Raw genomic sequence first — 24,775 nt, forward strand, 5'->3', positions numbered from 1 at the left:
AGCTTGCTGCTTTCAGACACTATAAATTGGACCCAGATTTAGTCATATTAACTTATGTCCCATTGATCTGAATGGGTCTACTCTAAGCATGACGAAATTTGGATCCAACCCACTGACAACCTATGAGTTTCCATTAACTACGAACAAAAAGACTGGAGACACTTCTATGCTATCCCCAGGTCTCATTTTTTCACCTTTCTGTAAACACGTTCTATTTTATTTTTAACAAAAGCTATAATAAACTAATAATCTCTTTGCCTTGTAGATGGAAGAAGGGGAGGAGGAAGCACGCAAACCATGACTTGAAAGATCTGAATCTTTCTAACTCTCCTTAGTTGGTTTAAAACCAATATATAGTATGTGTTTCTTACCTTATCAAGTTCTGGATCTTGAAAAGGAAATTTGCCAATCACAATTTTGTACTCCTCTTCATTTGATACAGGAATTGGACTGTAATTATCTGCTTCAAAAATATCCCTGTGTAATTCAACAAGCAAATTGGGAACATAAATACTAAAACATATGATAAACACGACAATACATAAGCATATTTGGGCACAAGCCAGCTACATTAAAGCACCATTGCATCAAATTGGGAGAGTAAAGTACATGCTGAGTTCTAGTGTCATGAAATGCTCACATACTGTATATTCTACTGCTAGCACACACAGCTTGGGGACAGAAACAGCTGTCAGTTGCTGATAGGAAGAGATGCAGAGAAGGAAAGAGGCAGAGAAGAGGCAGTACTATCACAAAAGTAATCAACTGTTAGGCTGAGTGTGCAAGAGTGGCATGCGCAAGAGTAGAGAATAGGTAATACAAACCAAAAACCCATCTGCAAATGTTCATGCTTCTTTATGTATGTGTTCATTTTGCATGATTACAATAGTTCCTGCTAGTCATTAAGACATGCAAGAAGTTATACAGGGCCACTGTATCCTTGCCTTGCTCTAATCTTGTAAGACTTCACCAAACATTTCATGCATGCTTTCTGTTCTATTCTTGCAACTACAAGAACCAGAACTTTAATTGTTTTTAAAGTTGAAATCACACAGATGTGAATTGTGTGTTCAGTGCAAAAATCAAAAGACAATTGGTTGGTTCACATGATCACTGCAGCTCACCACAGTGAGTTGTGGTGCACGCGGGTGGCCATTTTGAATATTCAGCCCCTAGTGGGGGGTTGCCATGGTTTGTTGTGTCATCCGAAATGGGGCGGCAGGGGTTGTTTACAAAATACCTACAACAGACGACGGGTTGTTTAATTCTTAAACAACTTCCTGCTGCCCAAGATCGGACAACAAGACAAGCTCGGCTGGGGCTTGAATAGGCAAGCTGGCACCTGTGGGCGTTGCGGCTCATCGCGGCTTAAATAAGCCACAGTGAGCTGTGGTGATAGTGCAAACAGGTCAATGACCTGGTTCACACAACACGACAGCCCACCGTGGCTTAATTTACCCATGGGGGCTGTCGCATTGTGCCAGGCAACTGCAGGTGCCATTTTTGCATGGCGCCCAAGGGCAACCAGCTTGCCATGGATTGTCACGTTGTGTGAACCCAGGCAGCAGGGGTTGTTTGAGGGTTAGACAACACTCAAATAACCCATGCAAGTCAGGCACCCACAGCTGCCATGCAAAACTGGTGCCCATTGGCACCTGGCACAACACAACAGCCCCCATGGGTAAATTAAACCACAGTGGACTGCCATGATGTGTGGACAGGCTCAGAATGTGATCACAGAATACATACAAGTATAGGGTATTTCATCAGGGCAGGGCGCTGGCCAAGTCATCATACATTTCCACAATGACTCTGTTGATAATACAATTGTTAAATGTCTTTGGGATTCTCCAAATCGCTGCCATTTCAGAATACTAATATTGTTTTAAAAACTGGAAAGTGAAATTTTCAAATATAAACCATCAAAGAAGGAACCAAAATTGGTCAGCATTACTTTGAAACAGATACTTCTTGGTTTGCGATACCAACCTGAACAAGACAGCCCATTTTTTAAGCAGCGTCTCATTGTACTGGTCTCTTATTTCAAAGAGAAGATCAAATAGTCTGTTCACAGGGAAACCGTAGCCCTAAGAAAATGGCATAATAAAATAATATTTTAAAGGTGCTATCACTACAAATGAGCATGCAGTATAACAATATTTGAAGACTTGAGGCCTGCAACCACTGTTTTGGCGAGTAAATTCCGACATGCACAACCCCTTTCCCCATCAGTGGACCATTGGAGACTCTCCTTCCTCTCTCCCGCCATATCCCTGATCCATGCTTCCACTACCCTCTTTTTCTCTCCCCTTCCCCTCTCCCATCTGGTTCATACTTTGGCAGTGGCACTCATGTAGCGGAAAAGCTGGGGGGGGGGGGGCACTGCTTTCCTCCACCATGCCATTCATAGAACATGTGAGCCAAGCATTCCACCATGATATCTGAATGCACTGAAAGAGAAATTATGTAAGTGGGGGTCTCCATGCAAGCTGGTGGAAGAACACCTGGATCACATGTCCATGGAAGGAGGGTGGAGGGAAGAGGCCAGTGTCAGTGGCCACTGCCAACGTATCAACCAGGGCTTCCTCTTCCACCCATCTTTCTCCCCCATAACACATGTGCTGCAAAATGCATCACCCCCCTTCTCTGCCCCAATATAATCAACATTTCACTCCTTTTGCATAAAGCTGATGCAGATCCTAGCCTCATAAGCACATCTCTCAACTTCTCCCTTGCACTCTTCATCATAGAAGGAAATGAACAACTGAAGAAGAGATATTCTGCATTTATTTGAGTGCAGGATATTTCCCGTTTAATTGCTAACTTCTTCCTACAGTAGGGGTGTGGGAATGCCATCTCAAGATTTTCAGAATGCAATCTAAGTGATGCAATTACTGATCTAAATGTAAACCAGTTTCAAACCTATGGTACTGCCATACCTCTCAAACAAAGAATACTAGGGCAGCAATCCTGTACCCCCACTTATCTGGGAGCAAGCCCCACTAAACTCACCAGGACTTACTTGCAGTAGACATGTATAGAATGTAGGAAACTTCACATAGCTTTTTCTAGATGCTTCACAAAACACACTTAATACATTCTCAAAACTGTAATTCCCAGAGTTCTTTCGGAAAAGCCATGACAATTAAAGGTTTTTAACTGGTTTAACTTGTCGTGCAGATGTGCCCTAAGGGATCTGCTTTGTCCAGGGATCCATTATAAATTACCACAAATTAAACTGCTCTCTCCCTAAACTGTTTATTCAGATAATCTATTATTTTACCTTCCCTGTGTTATAAATGGACTAACTTTGCTACCTAGGTGTGATGTGTTTATTCAATGCCCTTTCTTTATAATAAATAAAACAAGGCACATTTTGTCAAACTTAATTTCTTCTCTTTATTCTTGTTACAGTGCATTACGACAAACAAAACAAAGGCAATGTTTTATTTGAGCTATATGCCTTATTGCACTTCTATTTAAATTATTAACTTTGGTCCAATATTATTTTTGGAATACATAATAAAACTAGTATTTTGGTGATGAGAAGGAACACAAGCCAAGATGTGAAGTGTATGACATAGGGTCATTTCACACATTATTCAGTTTCCGACTAGAAGTACATTCAATGGGAAGTTGCAGACAATCATGCTCCCTGATGAACAAACTGTATCATATAGGTTCCTGCAGATACATATTTGTTGCATTCACACTTTACGTTTTTAAATGAACATTAAGACATCTCGGTGTACACCTGGTCTTGAAGTAGGCATTTCATAGTTTTGCTCTTGAGATAGGAATTTGAACACACTGAAATGAACTAAAAAAGAGAAGAGCTACAAATGGACATCTAAGGGCATGCCTGAAACAGAATATTTTAATTCAACTGCTAACAAGTCACCAACCTGCAAGGTATCCGCAAACACAACCATCAAATTCTTCAGCTCCAGAACAAGATCAGGATCAGTGCAATAGGACTGAAAGTTGAAATCACACATTGTATTTTAAAATTAAAATTTTTAACTAATAGTAATTGCATTTTCAGTTCCTGTAAACTTATCGAGTTGATGTTTATCCCTGGATGGCAACTAATCCTAAGAGTGGGCCACTGTTGAGTGGAGATAAAAGATAGCCAGGCCCCATTAACATGGTCCTCTAATAAAACTCATCCTCCACCTTTTCCCCACTCTCCCTATGTGCGGCGACTTAGGAGAGGGTTGAAGAGAGAAGCTGCAAGATTCAAAAGAGCATCCTTGGAAGAGCAATCTAGACAGTCTTCTGCCATCCTGTTTCTGCTTCGAGACGGTATGCAGAAGAGCAGCAGAAGACCAAGGAAGGGTCTCTAGATCATCAGGTCCTTTCCTGTCTCAACCTCTCATCTAGCAAAAGAGGTGCCAAGATGTAAGGGAGAACATAGCATCAGAATAGCCGTGCTGGATCTGACCAAAGACCTATATATAGTCCAGTATTCTGTTCCCACAGTCACCAACCAGATGTCCATGGGAAGCCCACAAGTAGGGCAACAACATCCTCCCACTAGTGTTCCTCAGCAACAGGTACTGAGAAGTGTACTGGTATTGGAGGTAATCTATAACCGTTGTGACTAGAAGACATGGACAGCCTTATCCTCCTCAGATTTGTCTAATCCCTTTGTAAAGCCATCCAAGGTGGTGGACAGGCCATCACTACATCTTCTGCAGCGAAGATGAATAAGGAGAGGGTGTATAGACCCATAGCCTGCTCCCAGTCACTACATTCTGGTTTCTGCTGAGGGTCTAAGCCAGTCCAAGTTCTGTTTTAAAATAATAGAGGCGAATGGATAGAAGCACAGAGAAGCACACCCCACTGCCTTTCTGGGATAGTTACAACCAGCAAATAGCAACAGCAGAGGGCAGGAGTGTCAAAGAACAAGAACAAAGGAGCAAATGCGGATCTTTACTGGCTCCTTCCTAACTTCATTTGCTCTCTCTTTTATATTGTTTTATACTACTTTATACTTCAATATTTTTAATATGTGCCTGGATAATTCAGGGGAGCAAGGGGGTTCCCCCATAACTGTGATCACAGGTAGGGGGAGGTATGGCATCAGGGGATTAACAGGCCAGATGAGGAGAAGGGGGGCTAGATATCTTACAGCTATCTCCTCTTCTGGTTCTTCCTCCAATCAAATGGTTCCTGGCTCCCTTACCAGCTTGCCTTTGGCTCTGGTGGTATTGCTGCTGAATGCCAGGTTGGTTCAGAACAAAATCTCCCTCGTCCGTGATTTGATTGTGGATGGGGGGCCAACCCGGTATGTATTACTGGGAATTGGGTAGGGGAACCAGGAAGGGTTACTCTCTCCTAGCTGTGCCCTCCTGGGTGTTCGGTGCAGCACCAACACCAACTCAAGGGTCAGGGAGGGGGCACTGCTGTGGTCTACAGGAACATGATCTCCCTCTCTAGGCTTCCTGTTCCTTTAGATGCGGATCTTGAGTGTCTGTACCTTGTGTTGGGTACCTGGGACAGATTAGGGATTCTGCTGGTTTACCACCCACCCTGCTACCCATCAGACTCCCTGCCTGAGCTGATGGAGGTAGTCTCGGATTTGGTGTTGAGGACCCCTATGATGATGGTTCTGGGGGATCTCAACTTCCACGCCGAGGCTGCTGGGTCCGGGGCAGCTCAGGACTTCATGGCCACCATGATAACCATGAGGCTCTCCCAACATGTCATTGGCCCAACACATGTAAAAGGTCACACACTTGATCTGGTTTTCTCGACTGGGCAGGAGGATAGTGATCTGAAAGAGGGGAAAGTAACATCTGTCCCCTTGTCATGGCGGGATCACTTCCTATTGAGGCTTAGACTCTTGGCAGCCTTTCCCCTCTGCAAGGCTGGGGGACCTATTAAAATGGTCTGCCCCCGGAGGCTAATGGATTCCAGACAGGATTTTCCTGCTGGTATGGCTAGTGCTCCTGTCGAAGCCCAGGTTGCTCTGTGGAATGCAGAGATGACTTGGGCGGTCAACACTGTCGCACCCAAGCGCCCTCTCCCTCTGAGCAGAGCCTGGCCAGCTCCTTGGTGTACACCCGAGCTGAGGGCAATGAAGCAAGAGAGGAGATGGCTAGAATTGCAGGTGGAGGAAAACTCATGCTGAGTCTGACCAAACACAGGTTAGAGCTCACTATCGAGCCTACTCTGTGGTGGTGAGTATGGCAAAGAGAAGGTTCTTTTTCACCAGCACTGAATCTTCTCAGTGTCATCTACCGGAGCTTTTCTGAGTGGTTTGTGGCCTGCTACACTCTGGGCCAGAGAGAGAAACCGTGGAACCCTCGGTAGCATGCTGTGATGAGTTTACACGGCACTTTGAAGACGAAGTTGCTCCGATTCATCATAAATTGGACACTAGGATTAATGCAGTTCCATTAGTAGAGGCATCCAGAGCACTGTCTGGTCTAGTTTTATTGGATGAGTTTCAGCTATTGAGGCCTGAGGATGTGGACAAGGTGCTTGACCAAGTCCAATTGACCACCTGTGTGCTCGACCCTTGCCCTTCATGGCTTATTACATTGAGGGGTTATCCAGCTGGGTACAGGAGGTTGTAAATTCCTCCTTGAGAGAAGGAGTGGTGCCAGCTGCTTTAAAAGAGGTGGTAATTAGGCCACTCCTGAAAAAGCCTAACTTGGACCCAGAGGATGCTGACAACTATAGGCTGGTGGCTAACATCCCCTTCCTGGGCAAGGTGCTCGAGCAGGTGGTTACGGGACAACTCCAGGCCTTCTTGAATGAAACAAATTATTTAGATCCATTTCAATCGCGCTTCAGGCCTGGTTTTGGAATGGAAACTGCCTTAGTCACCCTGTGGAATGATCTTTGCCAGGAGAAGGGGGGGTGCGACCCTCTTGATTCTCTTGGACCTCTCAGCAGCTTTCGATACCATCAACCATGGCCTCCTTCTGGATCAGCCTGGGTTGGGAGTTGGAGGCACTGCGCTGCAGTGGTTTCACTCCTACTTGGATGGCTAATTCCAGAAGGTGGTGCTAAGAGATTATTGCTCTCTGCCTTGGCAACTATGCTATGGGGTCCCAGAAGGCTCTACTCTATCCCCTATGTTGTTCAACATCTACATGAAACCACTGGGGGGAGTTATCCGGAGGAGTGGGCTGAGGTGCCAGCAAGTGACACCCAGCTCTACCTCTCTTTTTCATCAAATCCAGGTGAGGCAGTGCCTGTTCTGAATCAGTGCCTGGGCACAGTAACGGACTGGATGAAGGCCAATAAACTGAGACTCAATTCAGACAAGATGGAGGTACTGTTAGTGGGGGGTTCATCTGCCTACCTAGGTGATGTTAAACCTGGTCAGGAGGGGGTTGCATTCCCCCTAAAGGATCAGGTTTGTAGTTTGTGGGTGTTCTTGGACCCAGAGCTGTCACTTCAGACACAGGTGGACTCGGTGGCACGGAGCAACTTAGACTGATATACCAACTATGCCCTTATCTGGACAGAGATAGCATAGCTACAGTTATCCATGCTCTGATGACCTCTCAGCTGGATTACTGCAATGAATTACACATGGGGCTGCCTTTGAAAACAGTCCAGAAATTTCACCTGGTCCAAAACAGGGCAGTGAGATTGTTAACGGGGACTGGCTAACAAGATTATGCCAGTATTTTTCCAGCTGCACTGGCTGCCAGTCCATGTCAGGACCTGATTCAAAGTGTTGGTATTAACATTCAAAGTCCTAAACAGCTTGGGGCCAGGTTATCTGAAGGATCATCTCCTCCCATATGTACCTGCCTGGACCCTAAGGCCATCTGCAGGGGTCCTTCTCTGGGAGCCCCTGCCAAAGGAAGTCAGGCAGGTGGCTATTTGGAAGAGGGCCTTTTCTGCTGTGCCACCCCAGTTGTGGAATGAGCTCCCTAGAGAGGGCCACCTGGTGCCTACGCTATACTCCTTTCAGCACCAGGTGAAGACCTTTTTATTATCCCAGCATTTTAGCCTTCTAGCATTCTAGTCTTTTAGCTCTGCTGTTTTACATCTGTGTTTTAAATCTCTGCATTGCTGCTAGGTTTTATTCTGATTGTATTTTTATATTGTAGTTTTAAGCTTTTATATTTTATATTGTTTTATGTTGTACTTTGTGGTTTTAATTTTTGTGAACTACCCAGAGACCTTCAGCTATTGGGCGGTATAGAAATGTAATCAATAAAAAAATAAAATGGAAGTGTTTTTTTGCCTGTTTACAACCATCTATCTACAAAACATAATGGCACGAACAGCTACTAGAATGTTGCCTTTTATATGGATATATGTATGTATGTGTATATATATATGTATTTAGGTGGGTGTGAAAATTATTATTAATACAATGTATAACATGCTAGGTGTCTATGTTTAAAATGAGTCACCACAATAAAATTCCATCAGTTACAAGCAACTCTAACTATTCCATCCATTTTGGTGCAGATATTAAATTGGGCAAATTAAGGAAAGATAACTTCACATCATTAAATGATAAACATTAGAATGACTAATAATCCCTCAACCAAATACAGCCAATATTAAATTAACAACAATGCACCAGTTTCCAGGAGCTGGAAACAGATTTATTGCCACAAAGACATAATGCCTTGGAAGCACCAAAGGGCAGCTGTAAGGGTTTTGCTGGTGAAGTTTATTTTGGAAACAGGGTTTTTGGAATGATAATTAGGAACTATTTCCTGATACTGCTTTCAGTGCTAAACTAATTCAATCTGATCTAATGAAGAGGCCAGTTGAAACTAATTAGGACGGATTGCAATAATAACAGCAGATTAACTCTGCATATTCTCAACTGCCAGACTAAGGGCACAGTTTGGAAGACCCAGGGAGTTGTAAATCGGTGGAGGATTATGCAGATAGCCCACGGCTGTGGCTCACAGCCTGATACTGCTGGGACAAACAAAAGCTTGGCAGGCTCTCCCCCAAATCTGAGCAATTTTTAATTACAAAAAAACTCAGAACGATAGATCTGTATTTTTTTTTTCACTTTGACATTATCCGTCCTCTAAACACAATGAAAAGTTCCTGTAGTAAATGAACTTAAAGGACATCTTCACAATGCCTGCTCACTTACCGAATGAGTTCTAAGGACAGCAATAATCTTTGAAAGTGCCATGTTCCAAAGTTCATCGGTGTAAGCTCTTGTTATCAGCCCTTGGGTTACATGCAAAATGTGATCTTCCACTACAAAAAAACTGAACACGCACAAAATAGTTGATAGTGGAATAATCATTGCTCTCTTAAGATATAATTTATAACCGGCAATAAAGCTCAGATTTCTCTCTCTTTCTCACACATTGGTTTAAATTAATATTGCTTATAAAAGTGCTGAAATAAAGCCAGAGTCCATAGAAGAAAATCAGATATTCTCACTAATTTTTATGGGATTTGCTGCTGGGGTGGGGGTGGAGGGTTCATAGGATTATATAAAGCAGCTCATGGAGGAAAGTCAACCTTTGTTGTTTGATCCGAAAGAAGTATCTGTGCTGTACTTGCAGTTGTACCACTATTCTCTCTAACCAAACCTGGGGGAGGGGGAGGGGGGTAGGATCAATTTTTTCCAGCCAAGGCTCAGGTCTAACAGGGTGTGCTGTGCACCGAACATTAAAAAATTAATGTGAAAGCAATATAGGCTTGCCCATACACTACAGTTTACTACAGGTCAGCGCAAAGTCAACAATTTAGCCCATAGCTCCGTGAAGGCAGTTGGAAGTCAGTGAATATTGTATATGCATTATTCAAGTTGTAGCTCTCTGGAAAGAGAGTAAAATTTCTGCTTAGTATTAGGCCTGAACTTGTCTGTCATAGTTGCTGTATACAAGCCAAATTGGTCTGACACTTGCTTTTTAGTTGTATACTACTTGATCTTGCTTTCCCCCAGCTTCGCATTGCTTTTTAGAATATCAGGCATTCTTTGTACAGCTGCAGCATGGATGTTCTGCCATATTGTAGAGACAGACAGACAGTAGTGACAATTCCCAGCAGAGTCAGGGAAGAGAACCACACTAAGGCAAGAATAGTCTTTTTGCGGTGGAGACCCCACAGGATTTGCTTTCAAGGAAGCTTAAGCCATTACAGGATTTGGGAGCAGGGGAGAGGGCAAATTGCTCACAATTTCCCAGCCCCCTTCTCCCTGGTATCTTGCAACATCTAAAGTTGTCCTTAATATGGCAACAATCAGTAGGGAGGAACAAATACAGTTAACACTGCTGCAAATCAACACTGCGCAAGCTAAACAGCCAAAAGCAACCATGAGAAAAAAGCTTTTGAGCTATGCAATTTATGAGTAAAACTGTACCCATATTGTTGGAACTTACCCTACAATTTGACTGAAGTATCTTCTGTAGCCTTCTACTGTTTCATGCTTTAAGAGAACACAAACATTGAATGGTGAAGTTAGCTAAACCACTGCATAAGTACATAAAGCAGACCAATATCTCCCCGCCACCCCCACTTTTTAAAATTAGTCAAGTACCATGTTTGACTGTGGCTGTAACACTAGTCTTGCTTGTTTCCTTCTCTGCTTTCTATAGTAGTTCTCAAATGTCTCTGCATCGCCCTAAAGGAAAAAATACACAAACTTTGGTAACTTTTTGCTTTCTTCAAGCACACCCATGCACACACCTGCGTATGCAACTTAAGAGCAGCTTTTTTTTTTTTTACTCTCACAGCAGCATATTTTTTATTTCTTCAACAAAATGCACCCAGGCACAAATAGAAGATTTCACTTCTCATCCTATAAGTGGAAAGGACCAACATATTCAATAAAGAGAGCCTCTACTTGTAAGTCCTAACTAATTTGAAGCTGGAATGAATACCTTTTGCCAAAAGAGATCACAATGTTTAAAAGGTAGTTAATGCAGACTCTGGTTTGGATCCAGATTTAGTCATACTTAGAGTAAAGTCACATTGATTTCAGTGGGTCAAGTTAGTCATATCTAAGAATGACTAGATCTGCCTCCAACCCTCTGATTCTGAAATGTAAAAAATTAAAAAGGGACTTGAGGCACCTTACGGCCAGCAGATTGGCAAATGGACTAAAATCACAGGTACTGAAAAATAGTGAACTAAGGCTTACTTTTCCCTTGCTCCATCCTTTTGACCCATTAGCATTTTCATATTTATCTCTACAAGCATGTGGCTCAGAAATTAATGGAACTCTGAGTTATGCAATTGTCTTTCAGGACTTAATAATATGATTCACAGTTGCTTTGTTATGCCTTTGTTTATCTACATATAATAGATAACAGACAGCTATACAAAGCAAGACGCATCACACAAGAAATGGAACTTAGCACAAGGCTATGCTAAGAAACAGTGATGCTATGTAGATGGGGCAGCCTTGAGTTTTATGATAAAGTGCAAAATAGGACACAGGTTGACTCTGGGCAAAAACCAGGAGCCCATGAGCAGCGCACTGGGCTAGTGACAGCATGCCCCTCTCAGAGTTGCCTCTGACACAGTCCCCCGCCACACACACACATATATATCTCCTGCCAGTCATAATGATGGGCATTCCACTAGTCACTAGTTCGCTAGCACTTGAAATCTGCAGTGTTCAATTGTTCAAATAAAAGCATCTTATGCCTATGATGCACATAGGTGGAAAATGTCTTTTAAATACATCATAAAATTGTTTAGAACTAGGTTTTCCAACTGCAAAGACTGACCTAGTAGGAGCATCTATGGGGCAGAAGAAATGTTATTTCCAAGTGCACAACATAAAACCTGTGTTATTTACTACATAGATTTTCTTTCTTTGAAGAAAAACAGACCCTCACACCCAGAGTCTGGACAGATTTTATTTTAAAACCACTCAACCTTATTTTCCTCCCATTCATTTGACAAGAGCTATTGGGCTTAGGAAAGAAGAGAAAGAGGGCTTTGGTTCCAAATGGCCAAACCTAGTTTAGGAATGCTTGGGGCTTGTGCAAATGCAAGTCTTAACCTTGGTTTAAATAGCGGGAGCAGGCTGCTGGATCAGGGGCTCCCTGCCCAGGCCTTCCTGTTCCTCAGGCAAATTCCCTTTGCCACCCTTTGCTGTTAAAGGCAGGGGGAGGAGAAACCTGCATGCCAGAACAGAGAGTCTAGGAGAGAAGGAGATGTAACCCCATTGCCCAGTCTCTAGGATGATCCATGGCTCTGCAAATATCAAAAGGGGCAACTAGCCACATATCTGATGCTTTCAAATCAACTTCTTTCTCCAGAGCCATTTGGTACCTGCACTCTCTCTACCTAGGGTTCTTCAAACTAGGTCACAACAGGTCTGACTCCCCTGCCAAAGCAGTTTCTGAGGACCGTGGCAAGTTGCTTCCAGCTTGGAATGATAGCAAGGCCTGCTGCTAATGGCTCCTTATATTGCTTCTTTATCTGTATTATTTAGCATGTCTGATCCCCAAAGGTTCAAGGTGAATAGCACTTAGAAAATACATTATTTGAAAAATGAATAATTTTTCTCCTGCCATTCACTAATGAACACAGATGCCACTGAAGTATCATGCTATTAGGAGTCTTCACTTATCTACTTCTCCTTTGAATAAACCACAGTGTTAATTGTCACTATTAGGGCCAAACTAGACATGACGATAATCACACAACTAGCAGTTGCATTTTTAAAAATAAAAGTAAACAGCAGCTGCAGGATTGAGAGGAATTTGGCTCAGGACGATGGTATGAATAAAGGGTTAAACCCCCTCTTCCGCCATGGTCCTAGTCTGGACTACGGTGACTGCTATTTTATTTTATTTTTAAATCACACAACTGCTAGTTTCCATCCAGTGAACAGCTTATGCTGAGCACATAGCAATTGTAATACAATATCTTTACTGTTTCCCTAATCCAGATCTTCCAGGTACAATTTCTCCTGGTATAAACTTAGGCTCAGAGGATGCCAGTAAGGGAGAGAGCCTTCTCAGTGGTGGCCCCCCCAATTGTGAAACTCTGCAAAGTGAGGCCCTCCTGGCATCTTTTCAGCACCAGGTTAAGACTTTCCTTTACTCCCAGACATTTGACAGCATATGATAAGGTTTTTAATGAGTCCTCGAATTTACTGTTGATTGTTTTAAAATTATTATATTTTTGTATGTTAGTATTATATTATGCATTTTTAAGGTTTTAATTTTTGTAACCTGCCCAGACAGCTTAGGCTATTGAGCAGTATAGAAATGTAATAAATGAATGAATTTTATCTTTTGAAACGTGCTCTTGAGTATCTATTTTGCTACTTTAGTTGCTCAGTTCCTGTTGTTTTTGCAGCAGTCATATTTGTGAATTTACTTACACATAGGTAAAAAACTTACTTATACAAACAAAGTTACAGGACACTATCAAGCAGAATTTCAGTAGAATGGAATCCTCATTCATTTTGATGGAAGATATTTAGGGCGTATCCTATGCATGTTTAGACGTCCTATGACTCGCAGCATTCCCCAGCCAGCCATACTGGCTGGGAGATGCTGGAAATTGTTGGATTTATTTCTGTCTAAACACACATAGGATTGTGCCCTTAAACTTTTAACTTTTCCCTGATTGTGCTTTTACCTTTCCTTACTTAACGATCACTTTCTAAAGCAGCCTTTCCAAACCTGGTGTCCTCCAGATGTGTTGGATTATGGCCATGCTGGCTGGGAATGATGGGAATTGAAGTCCAACACATGTAGATGGAACCAAGTTAGGAAAGGCTAATCTAAAGCAATGCAAGAACCATTATTCTTTTGCATATTAGCAACAAATCATTCATTGAGCATACTTATTCTATAGCAAATGAGGTGGTATGTGACACAACAATGAGTCACTTTGTAAAACACTATAGGTTGGATCCAACAATCCTGTGAATGAAACTCCACTCACAGAAGAGGGGAAGAAGAGGCATTTTTTTTTGCCGATTCCTCCTTTCTCCTGCAGCCTCATGCACCCCTCCCCCCCCCGAAAAAATTTTTCCGGGGGGGACCTCTGGAACAATGTAGAATTTGTTAAAATTGTCTTCCTGCTCCTTATGTGAAAGGAAGGTTCCAGTGGATCAAAGAGCCTTGCAGCCACAGAACGACTCCTTCTACGAATTGAAGGGCATATTCGGATTCAATGTTATGAAAATAGCGGGACTGTGCAGATACTGAAGAATATGAACTAAATAACCTTAATCATGGATGGTAAAGAAGCAGCATGCTCACAGTCATTTTTAGAATGTAGATAGATTTCTATTAAGGTAACTGGCAGGAGTCTTAGGAAATTGAGAACTAGTTTCCCCACAAAAAGATTAGACAATGCATGAGAGAAGCACAAAGAAAAAAAGAATTCTATACATACCAGAACTGAATAAATATGCAAGCATCTATAAACAGGAGAGAAATCTACCAGATCCTGAGCTGTCAAAACCTGCAGGAAGAGGCAAAAAAAAAAAAAAATCTAATCAGCTGTAACACCACAGTATAGACCAAACCAGTGTTACAAACTCAGAACACTAAGCTAGATAAAAGGCTAGACAGACAGTACAAGGTAGACTCGACTGTGATCAGTTATCCAGTTGCTGTTGTAATTGTACAGGTGCCCTTATATCCAACAAACCCCTGCTGATTATGCTTTGGAACAGAAAATGGAGACCATGATGAAATTATTAAAAACAATATCTACAATATTCTGTTACTGATCAAAGTACACGTCAGGAGTGGGGAACGTATGGCCCTCTAGATATGAGACTGCAATGCCTCTTAGTCCTAGCTAGCATAGCCAATGGTGTGGGCTGATGGGAGTTGCAGTCCAACAACAACAACATAGGCCACACATTCCCTATCCTTGCATTAGAAATAGTGAATCTAGGACTATGAATTTTTAGGTTACACATAAAGAATGAAAAGGGAAAATGGTGGTAGCGTCCAAAACCATAGTATCTGAATTTATAGGAATTACATGCATTTCTCACATTTACTTCAATACTTATTCTGTGTGCATTTCTCCTAATACACACATTTTTTTGTGTGGAATTTTGCTTAACATATGCATTTTTGGAAGCAATTTTCCCAGAATATAACATGTTTTTGTATGTTATTTCCATTAATATATGCATTTTTGTGTGCATTTTCCCCTAATATACACAGTTTTGGAGAATTGCATCGCAAACTTCAGGAAAATGTGAATATCAAAGTATAACGTTTTGGTTTGTGCATTGGTTCAGGAAATGCAAATTAGGTATGTCCACATTAAAATGCGATCTGAATGAATTCTTCCCTGATCTCATGTAGCTATTCATGTTGTGAACCACTCCAGTTACAAACTTGCTTTAGCATATTAAACCAAATCAAAATCACCTGAATGATATTCACCAAGTATTTTCCCACTCTCTTCCCAAGGGGTAAAAATAATGGCCACAATCCAAAGAACTACAAAACAGTTTGATGAACCCAGCAGCTTTCTTCCCCACCCCCATTTCATGTGGGGAAACTGTGTTTTAAATCTGCTTTTGAAAACAGAGAAGAGTGTCAGGAGTCTCAACATGGCAGGGGAAAGAGTTATGCAAAAGGAAAAAGAAGTCAGATGTTCCATTGGGCTATCACAAACACGGTGACCTGGTTTGAATGTCACGCTAAGTCATGGTGGGCTGTTACTCTGGGTGGTTGCAGGGTGGCTTAGCATGGTGCCCAAACCTGTAATTTCTCCCTCCATTTTACTGTTTTACTATGAGATTTGCGCAATTTTCTCAAACAAAATTGCATATGTTTAACAATCCCGCTCACTGCTCTGTAACCCATATGTCTATGTGAGAGCTAGCAATGGAGACCACTGGAGGGAAGCAACAAGCCCGAAGTGGAAGGGAGAGCTGAAAGTGGCTGGAGGCTGCAGGAGAGAAGGAGCTTTAGGGGATGGTGTTCGCGATGTCACTTTTTAGAACACTGTGTTCCCTAGCAAGGGAAATGAAGTGGAGGATAAAACTGACAAGGATGTTGACAAGACAGGGATATTGGTGTGCTGGGCTCAATACTGCCCTTCGCAAGACTGCCCCCCAACACCCTGCAAACACGTTCCCATGTTCATAAGGCCTCAGAAAACTATTTCCTTTTTGCAATCTGATGTGAGACGAGAGCATTTCTCTTGGGAAGCACTGAAGTGAAGGATGAAACTGAGAAGGCCATTGACAAGAGAAGGCAATGGCTATGCTGGGCTCAATAGCGGACAGGCAGTCTTGTGGACTTGTGCAAGATGCTGGAAAGAAAAAATAATTGCAAATATATTCTCAGTGTTCATGAGGGCTCAGAAACTTAAATCCCTTTGGCAACCTGATGGGGGTGGGAGTTTTCCCCGTAGCTGGCAGCCCCAGCAGACCAATTGCAGAAAAGGTGTTGATGCAGGGAATGAGGAAACAAGGATTTTTGCTGCAGTGTCCCCTGGAATACATGCCAGCAGCGGCTGCAAGGACTGAGAGGGACTGAAGGAGAAGCAAGCCGCCAAGCAGACAATCATCTGTTGAGCGTAAGGGCCAAGCCACCCACCCACTGTGGTTTACTGTCATGGTTGCTTAGCGTGCCAGGCAAACCTGCCTCTTCAGTGATCTTTGCCTATGTTAGAAAGTCATTTCATATGCTTCAGCCTTCTGTCTATTTGAATATTGTGTCCTAAGGGCTGCATTATAGGGACAACATTAAAATAAAGAAAAATAAAGGAAGCTGTGTTGACCATAAGAAAAATTCCAAAATCCACATTAGTGTAATACCTGTATTAGGCCAACCAAAAAATAGTCAAAAATGTGCAAAATCTCAGAAGTCTTGTGAACTTTTTGTTAGCCTAACAGAGATAGTATACCAATATGGATTTTGGAAATAAAATAAACAAGTCTTTGACACCAAAATACCTCATCTTCATGTTCTTCTTCTTCTTCAAAATTTTGCTTTGAAACAATTTCATTCCTTGGTTCTGGAATTCCATCATTATTTACATACACACTCCTCCCATAACGGAGATTGTTCTGCTTCTGAAGAGCAGTATTAAAGGTTTTCTGCTGTTGTGCCTGTATTAGCAAAATATATACTGAGTACAAAAAACTACATCAGTTTCATCTATGGTCCTACAAACCACACACACACACACACACACACAGAATGACCAAAGGGACACAATGCAACTTGTCACACAGCTCTTCAGTTGGGTCCAACAAAGTCACACAAGACCTCAGCATTTTTCAGCTGAGCTAAACTAGATGTGATTGTGGGAGACCTCTGTCTTCAAACAAAGGTAGCTGAATTTGTGTAAAAGTGGGGGTGGGTAATTTCAAATAAAATCTCAGCAAGTGAGAGGTGGGTGCTGAATTCTTCCTTCACCCACTGCTTCTTCCCTGCCACTGCTCCACAGCCAGGCTCTTTCTGGTCTTGGAACCCAACAGAGAGTGACTTAAGGATGAACAACAGAGAGAAAAAAAGTGGTGGGTAGATGAAGATTTAAGCAGCCTTCCCACTCACTGCTTATCTGCATGAAAATTCCCATTCACCCACCCACACCAGCACCGCTTTACAGCCATTCAGCACTACCCACACTAGAAAATATGATCTGCTGTAGTCAGGTCTAATTCTAACCTTTTTAAAAAAAAAAAGGGCACTGGACAAAGAGGAAAGGCAAAATAACACTTCATTCTGTACAGCATGTAATTATTTTGCAATATATCTATATCATTCATTTTCCCAAATGATTTCATACATCCACCAGATCTTTCACTGGTGGAGAAGAGATGCATGCCTCCCCACCATGACCTAAAGTTAGTATGACATAGGTATGCCTCACAGGTCTGATTCCTACCATTCAAAAAAGGTGGGGAAAAGTTTGCACAACTGAGGCATCCATGTGGAGCAACTGCATCAGATGCACATGTGGAAGGGCCTTCATCATGTAAGGCCCACTGAGAGCACAAAAAGTTAGTTGAGAAATAATACTTAGTAACACCAGACCGCAATAAATTTACCTGTTTCATTGCAGTTTCACCAATTTTATCTGAATGCTTCCGAATACTCTCCAGGAAGTCCTTAAGATCTGACATGGAAATCTCTTTTATTTCCTCACGAAGTTTTGGAAGATTTTCAATCATTATCTGACAAAATCGATACTGACTAACTCTAGGAAAGTATATTTTTTCTAGCTGTTCCATAGTTTTTAAAGCAGAATAATATCTGGGGGGGTAAAAAGAGAAAACACATGTTCAAGGTTTAAAAAAGCCACACCAAACAGATGTATATATTCGTATCTGAATGTAATCCAAACAAAATTGTAACAGCCTAGGCTGTGTTACAATTTTGTTTGGATTACATTCAGCCTTCTCTAACCTGGTGTTGGACTACAACTCCCATTATCCTCAGCCAGCATGGCCATAGATTCTGAATAGAGGCATTCTTATACAAATAACAGTAGGGGTTGAAAGGAACAAATATTCGTTAATTTGAACAAATACTGTTGTTTGGCGATATCTCAAGTGTGCATATGTGAGTGTTTGGAGGCGGTGGGATAGAGAAGAGGTAGGTACCCAGACATACCAACTGAGGTCCCAAGTTTTCCTGGTGGGAGCTTGAGCCCGAACCAAAAACAACCCCCCCGCCCCCCCCCAGACACGAACTGTCTTTAGGTTCTGTCCCAAGGATTTCACATGTATTTTATTTATTTGTCTTGCCAGGTAGCACATTTGAAACTGGATTGTGTTGGCCGCACCATCGTCCAGGAGGCCACACTGCTAGACTGCCACACTCTGCCCCTTAGCCCCACCCACTCATGCATAAGACTGTCCCTGTTTTCATCCATGAAAAGCTGGTGGCCATACTGTCAGTGTAAAATGCAAGCATGGTCTAATGGCTCCAGTGCAGTATTATAACTCTGCAGACTGCATAGCAGTTTAACAGCGAGGGATGCTTCCATTGGTTTCCCACTTTTAAATCAAGGATACAGAAAAGAAGATTAGCATTAGTGTAGCTACATTTTACGAGACAGAGACTTGAAGAAACTAAAAAAGGCAAAATCTTTGAGAAGCAAAAAGGAAATATTAAAAGGCTCCCAAATAAGCATCTAGATAAGTTGCCTTCATACCCAAGCAGCTACTCACCAAAATTCATTCTGATTATATTAAAAAGCAAGAATATTCACTGTATAGACAGACAGGTAGATACACAACCCTGAATTGATAGATCTAAGAATGTGCTTGGTTGCACATCTTCAACAAAAATTGTAATTTTAGTAACTGCATTAAATATTAAACAGTTTTAACAGACATCAATAATGATTAAGGGGTAGCGAGAGATCATTAATTTTCTTTCTTTTTAGGAAGTATACATTTGTTTAGAATGTGCTTCCAAAGCTTAACAGTGCAATCCTAAATACATTTATTCAAAAGTCAGCCCCACTGTGTTCAGTAGGATTTAATCCCATGTAAGCGTACACAGAAGTGAAGCCGAAGGAAAATATTAATGAGCTACAGATACCTCTTTGCCATTTTTATGACATACCACTTATTCATAGCCCATTTTAAAATGCTAAAACAAAATAAAATTACAAATGCCATTATAAACCAAACTTAAACATTTTCATTACATGTCATGCTGCTGAAATAAAGCCATTTTTTCAAGGCAATTATTAAGTCCCTGAAAATGCTTTATTTTTCTCACATCTGTTCGTTTGTAATGACAGACATGAAACAAAGACATGAAAAGAATACAATGACCAAACCAAGATTCATTATATGTCTTGATCAGTTTACCGTTCCATCAGTAATTGTAGAAGACAAGCGGATGAACCCATTCATTAAAAAAGTTATACTTCTGTTAAAGAGTTTCACTCACCTTTTTACATTCATCTGCTCTTTTAATTTGCTGTACATCTCCAGTACTGTATAAATAGATATTAAAACTCATAAATCCTACTTATAAAACGTGTAACCATTCCAAAATACATATATCCTCCATAGATTCAGTTTTACATACAAATACACTCTGTCTCAGGAAGGTTTTATAACGCCAAGATAAAAGAAAGTGATCAAAATGGAACGCAGTGTAATACATACCAGGAGAAGTGAGGGTGAGAGGCAGTGAACCATCAGGAAAAACAGGAGAAAACACAGCAAGTTCAAGCCTATCTCAACACAACCTTGCCAACATCTTCTCAATTTAGCCATCAGCTAACTCCTAAAAACCTTCAAGGCATCCCTATGTATTCTTAGTTATTGCGGATAATGCATTATATGCCAACAGTACCACCTACTGTAATCCTCGCAAGTTACAGCAAATATACAACAAAAGAAAGTCACTGATATCTGCAGGAGCAGTCCTTATAAACAGTACATCATGTGGGAGAATACTGGCATACAGAAAAGGGCAATGTACAAATACCCAGAAATGGTGATTCAGGAAAACAAGGTATGTGAAGAATTTGTAGCTTCACTTCGAAGCTCCTAATTTCACCTGTGAACAAATAATGGCTACATGACATTCTACTGCATGGTTATATCTTATATCCATTAAGCCATCATCATCATCTAATACCCTGTATATACAATGAGAATAGAACTAATAAAATAGAATAGATTAGAAACATCCCATTTGAGTCCACAATGATATTTGTTTTAAAAAGTATGACTCAGGGTGCCTCCAGACAAGGCTTGTATCATGCAATCACCTTGCCTCATTTATGGAATTTTACGGGGGTCTAGCACTTTCCACTTGTAACCTGCTGGTGTTTGCCCACCTCTTCTTCAGCCTTTTTTCTTTCCACAAAAATGTCAGTAAAGGACAAACAGACAAAATAGCTGCACAATGTCTTTTGAGGGTAGCAGCACGAACTTCCATCTGGAAGCACCCACAGACACGAGACCAATTCTGCTGAAATGTACATACATCAAATTTCAGCAGCATTACTGCTGTAACTCACCTGGAAGACACAACTGAAGCTTCTCAACCACTGTTGTAATATTCCTCTGCTGAAGTCTACACTGTATTATTTCCTCCGTCTGCGCGATCACCTTAGATATTGTCAAGCAGATTACAGTTAAGTTATGGACAAGTTGTTTCCGACAAGTATTCATTATGCACATAGAAAGCGCCATTTTCTCACCTCTTTCCCAGCATCTTGAAGCCTTCGGTTGGTATCAGTAACTTGGACCTTAAAAATAATTTCACCATTGTTAGAGAAATATGCATATATTGCCCTGATGCAACTGCTCACCCTTGTAATCAGATCATGCTTCATGAGAAACTTAGAACAAAGAAATGCAAATCCAAATTAACTCTACAACTTGAACTTGAACTTTTGATCACCAAGGGGTTTTTTTGTTTGTTAACTTCAATTAGTTATGACAGTTCTTTCTAACAGAATCTGTGGCAAACTTCTCAAATTTACTTGGGATTTTTGAACTTTATTTGTTTCTCTAGGTCTGTCAAACAATTCAACTCAATGACCCAATTGACCACTGGTCCCTTTTTGATAACCTCAATGAGCTCTATGTGCCGTTCATTGTCTGTGAGAAATGGTGATTGCATTTTATGGTAATTAAACATTCATACTTTGCTGAATGCAAACACTGGGTGGTTGATTAACATCAAACGTGGAAATCTCCAAGCCACAGCAGCATTTTAGTGCCGCAGGTGCAGGCAGAACTCGACCTCAAACTTTCCCACATATTAAGTGACTCATTAGGTCATCATAATAAGGGAGCACATTCTAGTTTATTAAAAAACTCATTAATTTCTGAACAAAGATGCTCAATGACCTCATTGATGCTGTATTTGGTCTCTTGTTATCTGAATATCCTTTATATAATGCTGTTCTAATCATAACCTCTGGTGAACTACGCTCATTCTGTCTGGGGTGCATATTTTTCTCGCAAATATGTAAAGAGAGCTAAGGGGACTAGTTCTACAATCTGCTTCTGGGGAAATCTCACAATACATTGTTAAAGAATCCCAGCCATTCCAATTGCTCTTTGAGTAAGTAGGGAAACATGTGTTTGAGGAGGAAAATTCCTTACTTGTTTTGGGTGCTTGTAAAAAAAAAAAAATCAAAACTTTCTAAAAATATTTAGATTTGCCAGGCTTTATAAGGTGGACAATTACTGCACTGTTAATTAAAATTAAATGTATTGTTCAATTAAAAATAATCATAATTCTGTCCTCACCATTGCAAAGTGGACACAAATGTGTCAGTATTTTCCTTTAAAAAGGAATGTGCAATTTTGAAATCACGTAAGCAGCACAAAGAAATCTTCACTATTTTCGAATAAGTACAAGCACAACTGTAGCACCTTACCTTTAATTTTTCTGCATCGGCTCTTACTTTAAGAAGTTCTGTAATAGCATCCACAAAGCCTTGATGGTGAAAATTGCACATCTTTTCAATCTCCTTGTCATGGTTACGAATACACGCGTCTAGTTTTTCCATAAACTTTTGGTGTGCATTTGGTTGATCATCATACACAGACCTGTCAAGTATACGTAAAAAATAAAATTCAAGTAGCAAATAGTTTGCATTAGAATTTTACTAAAACAAAGTATTCAATTTTAAAGCAAAAGAAAGCTAAAATTACATTTGAGTTAATAAGCTGGCTATCAATGCAATCAAAATTGTTTTTCATTGTCCAATAGCAAGCTAAGATCTGAGGAATGAACTAAGGCTTAATTTAATTGATCCAGGTGTTGAACCAGTCACATCTCCATTCTATTATTCCTGCCTTAACACTCAAATACTAGTTCAGAAGTCCTCTTTTCCCACCAGGCCAAACAAAAATTTCCTAAATACCCTTTATTAAAATAGAAAAGGACAAAATGTATGATCTTCAAGTAGGTTGTCACATTGCATTATTTTGTAGGCCTTTTGTCTAGCCAAACAGCCCCCTAGTGGAGAACGATTGCCAACTGTTTAAATATTTAGATTTTCAAAACTGTTTATCTTGGCTCCATTCTGCTGCCTCACCCCTTCCAAGGGAAACCTAGCTAGACAAACAGAAGTAAAATTAAATTAAATAATAAAAGTCAATTCCAATCTTACCATACATATGCATGCACAATTAATGAAAAACCAAATCAGGTTCAGTATTTCTGTCTTAGATTATTTATTTATTTCACTTCATTTCTATACCGCCCAATAGCCGAAGCTCTCTGGGCGGTTCACAAAAAATTATTTTATACTCCACGTTTCTACCTGCAAGAATGCATCAAAGGCAGCTTATGTTGTTCATAAAACAACTGCATCAAAACAAAATATCAACAGCAGACCATTGATATCATTATTATTCTTGTTTTGTTCTAGCTACATCTTTTTCCAGTTATGTACCTATGAGCCCCAAACTAACCCAGGAGATCTCAATAGACAACCAAGATCTTTCCATCCTGTCCAGAGCCCAGATACCAAACTACATTACAGAATTATCTTTTCAGCCCTACTTGCCCAAGGTCAATCGAGAGGCAAGGGGGACTTTTTCTTCTTAGTCTGGTACACCTTTCATCAGCAACACAGGGGAGCTTTGCATTTTGCAGTTCTCATTGTTTTATGTATGTATCTGCACACGCACGCGTGCGCGCACACATAAATATCCAAGCTTATAAATGGCCTTGGCTCTGCTGTGAAAAGTAGAGGAGAGGAAGCAACAAATGAGGCTGAAACTTTCACTCACAAACCAATATGGCTGTTGGCACTGGAAAGCAGAGCATATGCAGGAAGGGCAGTGGTGAAAAAACAAAAGGAAATGGAAACGTAGCTGAGAAGCATGAGAAGGACCAAAGAAGATTATTTTAGAAAGAGCCAACACAGCCGACATTGACAATACACGTGCACAGAAAAATTCAAGTGAAGCCATCAGAAGCCAAAATACATTAAAGGGCAAACTAACTCCAAACAGTGACAGCTGCGTATGCTGAAATCGAAGAGAATGGAGTTTCCAAAACTAAGAGCAACCATGCCCAGCAATGAAAGTGGAGGGGATATTTTTCTAGAATTCCCAAAGTGTTGGGCTGATGCTCCAAACCTGCCTACTTTACCATTACCATGGCTCGATTTGAGTTACATTCTTTATATAAACTTTATATTATAAAGTAAGCTTTAAAAATAGTTATATTCATCAGAAAAGAAAAGACCTTTTTAAAAAATCAAGGTAATTTACAGTGAACTCATATACATGTCTACTCAGAAGTAAGCCACACTGAGTTAAATGGGACATACTTCCAGGTGTGTATAGGATTGCTGCCTTACATGCTTAACTTAATGCATAAAATTTTTAGACTTCCAGTAGTTAGAAGAGGGATAGAAAGGGAAAGAAAAATACTCTGGGTGAATGACTGGCTATGAAGGTGGTGCTGACGAGAGAGATTTGGATTCTGGGACCATGGGCTATACTTCCTGGAAGATGGACTGGTGGCAAGGGACAGGTTGCACCTCACAAAGGCTGGGAAGAATGTGTTTGGCCACAACATGACGAACTTCATCAGGAGGGCTTTAAACTGAATCCTACGGGGAAGGGAGATATAAAGTTGGGGGTAACAATGGACCAAGGCTCATGCACCACAATGGAGAGAACAGCTCTAATAGCGCCCAATAACAGTCTTCAGACACATGTAGGAAGAAAGCCAGACTTTGACGCACATGGTCTTCGAGGTCTATATACTAATGCCCAGAGTATGGGAAACAGAGTGAACTTGAACTCTTAATTCAGGAGGGAAATTATGACTTGATAGGTGTAACTGAGACTTGATGGGATGACTCTCATAACTGGAATACAACAATTGAAGGATATAACTTATTCAAAAAGAAC

At 41.0% G+C, this 24,775-nt stretch overlaps 1 protein-coding gene across 5 annotated transcripts in view; it reads right to left on the bottom strand.

The window, feature by feature from the left end:
• EXOC6 (exocyst complex component 6) overlaps positions 1-24,775 on the bottom strand; it is a 123,559-nt gene that overhangs the window by 72,609 nt on the left and 26,175 nt on the right. For all 5 annotated transcript variants that reach the window (XM_084845859.1, XM_084845862.1, XM_084845858.1 and 2 more), the window contains exons 2-14: positions 22,279-22,450; positions 21,088-21,135; positions 20,905-20,995; positions 19,821-19,866; positions 17,963-18,167; positions 16,862-17,017; positions 14,326-14,394; positions 10,496-10,579; positions 10,338-10,384; positions 9,095-9,215; positions 3,906-3,977; positions 1,990-2,087; positions 372-477 (exon numbers count right to left, since the gene is read on the bottom strand). In XM_084845859.1, coding sequence (XP_084701985.1) covers positions 372-477; positions 1,990-2,087; positions 3,906-3,977; positions 9,095-9,215; positions 10,338-10,384; positions 10,496-10,579; positions 14,326-14,394; positions 16,862-17,017; positions 17,963-18,167; positions 19,821-19,866; positions 20,905-20,995; positions 21,088-21,135; positions 22,279-22,450 — 1,315 coding nt within the window. The remainder of the gene's footprint in view (positions 1-371; positions 478-1,989; positions 2,088-3,905; positions 3,978-9,094; positions 9,216-10,337; positions 10,385-10,495; positions 10,580-14,325; positions 14,395-16,861; positions 17,018-17,962; positions 18,168-19,820; positions 19,867-20,904; positions 20,996-21,087; positions 21,136-22,278; positions 22,451-24,775) is intronic.

This window comes from Heloderma suspectum, chromosome 3 (genome assembly GCF_057233095.1).
Source record: "Heloderma suspectum isolate Gila_16-S chromosome 3, 16-S_ref, whole genome shotgun sequence".
Classification (NCBI taxonomy): Eukaryota; Metazoa; Chordata; class Lepidosauria; order Squamata; family Helodermatidae; genus Heloderma; species Heloderma suspectum.